The sequence below is a fragment of the Benincasa hispida genome, chromosome 4 (genome assembly GCF_009727055.1).
Source record: "Benincasa hispida cultivar B227 chromosome 4, ASM972705v1, whole genome shotgun sequence".
Classification (NCBI taxonomy): Eukaryota; Viridiplantae; Streptophyta; class Magnoliopsida; order Cucurbitales; family Cucurbitaceae; genus Benincasa; species Benincasa hispida.
Window position 1 is genome coordinate 44,977,069 of NC_052352.1, and position 3,579 is coordinate 44,980,647.

At 39.5% G+C, this 3,579-nt stretch overlaps 1 protein-coding gene across 1 annotated transcript; it reads left to right on the top strand.

The window, feature by feature from the left end:
- Positions 1-2,082: 2,082 nt before the first annotated feature.
- Positions 2,083-2,538, top strand: LOC120076218. Its single transcript, XM_039029983.1, has one exon. The coding sequence runs from the start codon at positions 2,083-2,085 to the stop codon at positions 2,536-2,538; it is 456 nt and encodes a 151-aa protein (XP_038885911.1).
- Positions 2,539-3,579: the final 1,041 nt, after the last annotated feature.

A 3,579-nucleotide genomic window follows, 5' to 3' on the forward strand; every position in this document is an offset into this window, starting at 1 on the left:
TTTCAGATGGCATTGCCACTTGAATGAAATAAGTTGATAATATTTCCTGATAACTCCATTTTATGGTGTTTGGTCTGAAATATCACTTGCAGTTTTGATCATCAAGGATGAGGATGGATCTCATAGTAATCTACTAACTAGATTCATGTTAAGAGTATTTCCTTCATTGACTTTATTTGGATAATCTTGTAGGATCTATGTTGTATATACCTTTTTGGTGGTTGTTTAATGTATGAGGTATTTTTGTTATCTTTATGTTTTTCTCAGCTTCCTAATTTTGAATTCTTTATTTCAATGGATATTACTATTAGAGTTGGGTTATTCTTTTCTTCATATTTTTTTTCTTTTGTCTACATTTGTACATTGCTTGAAAAGACCTTATCAACCACGGAAAGTTTGTAACATTTTTTTAAATAGAATTATAGCCCAATTTAGAATGTCTGTTCGTGTGGGCTCAATTCATCATTTTCTTAGTTTGGACTTGGAACTGAAACCTTCATCATCGTTAGCGTTGGCAAAGCTTTTCAAGTTTATTGTAAGATCATTCTTTGGCAATACTTCTTTCCCTTACGAAATTTCCATTATTGCGGCTTTTCTCCCCTTGTTAATTGCTTGAATTGGTTAAGTTTCTAATCTTACTGTTATTGTTTTTTTTTTTTTTCTTTTTTATTTGTCACTTAAGAGTTAATTATTGTATTGTACTCTGTTTTTCTTATTCCAGTGCGTGAAGTTAAACTTGGTGCTCATTGGTAAGTGAGTTTTTTTTTCTTTTCCTTTTCGTTTTAAAGTTTGTTTTAGTTTCAGTTTTCGTTGGGATATATGCCCATTCTGTTTGCCTTGATGAATGTTTTGTTAGGTTTAAGTTTGGTGTGTCATGGTAAATTTCAAATCTTAGGGAGTTGGAAGAAGATATGAAGATTGTATTGGTCATATTTTGTTGAGTTTTTCAGGAAACTATGAAAGCTTATTCATGAGAGTTTCATGATACGGGAGAATGAATAATGTCGAAAATAGCATATTAACTTAGGAGCATTTTTGTAATTTCTTGTACTCTAGGGCTTCCCATTGTCTATTTATTTTGTCTGTTGTCTTGTACTTTGTGTATCAAACCAGTAATAAAAAATAAGTCTCAATCGTGGTTTTTTCTCTCTATTCTAGGGTTTTCCACGTAAACTGTGTGTTTGTTTCTCGTTTTTATTTTTCATCATGGTATCAGAGCAAGGGGACGAAACCCTAGCCATCATCAACAAGAATCAACCACGGTCTTCTTCAGCAGCCTCCGTAGGGATCAGTGGAGCCGCAAATGTCAATATCATAGCAACCGTCCAGGCAGCCGTCGAGCGTTACCTCCAAGCCATGTTGCCTCATCTTATTCCAGTCGCCATTCAAGTCCAGTAGCCGTTCGAAGGCCAGCCGAGTCGTCCGTCCTAGATTGGAGTGTCTATCGGTGGTCAAAGCCGTTCGATGCTTGAAGCCCAGCCAATCGGAGTCGTCCCTCAACAAACCACACCGAGCCCAGCCGATGAGTCGTACTCAGAGGTCGCGGCTGGATACTCTCCATCGCAGCTTCCACCTGCGCCAAACCTAGCCTATGGATGTTTTCAGGTGTTTCTGACGCACTCCCTTCAATCGCAGCATCCAGTCGAGGTTTCCAGTCGCGTCGAACCCAGTAACCCTTTGTTCGTGGGAGTCTCGTTTAGCCGCGCCAAATCTGTCCCTTCGATTCCTTTCGCGCCAGCTGATGGTTGAGGCTGGGCTCCTTCGGCTGACTTCTTCGTATCAGTGATAGTGTCGTTTCCCGGTGAACATAAAGGTCCAACCACGCCAAGCAGTAGCGGCACGACCCAATGCCCTAGCGAGATTCGGCATCGTTTCACCTATATCTAACAACAAGTAGAAGACTTCGAAACAGATCTTGGCACGAACCCATAACCAAAATTCTACTTTGAGAATCTGGTAAACTGTTTATCTGTTTTACCCAATACGAATTATTTGTCTGGCTCGATTGGAAATTCTGCAAGGTTCATCATTGGAGAAAATTTGAATGGCCAGAATTATTTTTCCTGGTCACAATCAATCTGAATGGCACTGGAAGAGAGCCATAAGTTTGGGTATCTGAGGGGGGAGATACCAAAACCTGAACCGGGTGACCCTCAGAAATGTATCTGGAAAGGGGAAGACTCCTTGTTACGGCCAGTTCTTGTTAACAGTATGGAAACTCAAATTGGTAGACCATTACTATATGCTGCAACCGCCAAGGATATTTGGGATGCTATGCAGAAGCTTTACTCAAAAAGGAAGAATGCGTCTCGGCTATACACTCAACGCAAGCAGGTCCACGACTGCAAACAAGGGACTATGGATGTAACGTCCTATGTTAATAAACTATCCCCGTTATGGAAAGAGATGGATCTTTGTCAAGAAATAGTTTGGAATTGTGCACAAGATGGGGCTCAATATTTGAAGATTGAGGAAGTTGATCGGGTCTATGACTTCTTAGCTGGATTGAACTCTAAATTCAATATTGTTCAAAGTTGAATATTGAGCCAACGGCCTATACCCTCTCTCATGGAAGTATGCTAAAAAATACAAATGGAAGAGAACAAATCGAGTGCTATGAATAACCCAGTTAGCACTTCAACGAAGGGTGCAGCCTTTGCTACAAAATCGTCTGGCTCTGATGGCTATAAGAAACCCACTCCTGTTTGTGAGCACTGCAAAAAGTCGTGGCATATAAAAGACCAGTGTTAGAAGTTACATGGACGACCTTCGAAAAGTAGACGTCGCCAGTCACATGACAAATCAAACTCTGGACGTGCTCTAGTGAGTAACTCAGCAAATGAAAATCCTCAGCCTCAACCTTCATGAGACAGTAAGACCAATCTAAGTGCATTTGGGGTCAGTGTCATTGCACAGTCAGGTATAATTCAGTCTTTTGGCCTTATTAGCATTAATGGTAAAAAAATTTGGATTGTTGACTCAGTGGCTACAGATCATCTTACTAGCTCATCTGATCAATTTCTTTCATACTGTCCGAGTGCTGGTAATGAACAGATTAGAATTGCAGATGGGTCGTTTGCCCCTGTTGTAGGGAAATAACATCTGTCTTCGTTTGATGGTTTGGTACTGTGTGATGCGTTTCATGTTCCCAAGATATCATATAATTTATTATCTATCAGTAAAATTACAAGAGATCTGAATTGTCAGGCAGTTTTTTCACCCAACTCTGCTTTATTTCAGTATCTAAGCTCGAGGACGACGATTGGCACTACACGGAATGATAGAGGGCTTTACTTCCTAACTGATGACACTTCTTCTAAAAATGATTATAGGACTAGTCTCGTTTCTTTAAATTTTTCTACTTCTGAGAATAACTTATGTTGTGGCATTTTCGCTTAGGACATCCAAATTTTCAATACATGAAATATTTGTTTCCACATTTGTTTCGCAATATTAATATATCTTCTTTAAACTGTGATGTTTGTATTTGTGCCAAACAGAGTCACATCTCCTTTCATTCTCAGCCTTACAAACCATCCAGACCTTTCACCTTAATTCATAATAATGTCTAGGGTCCCT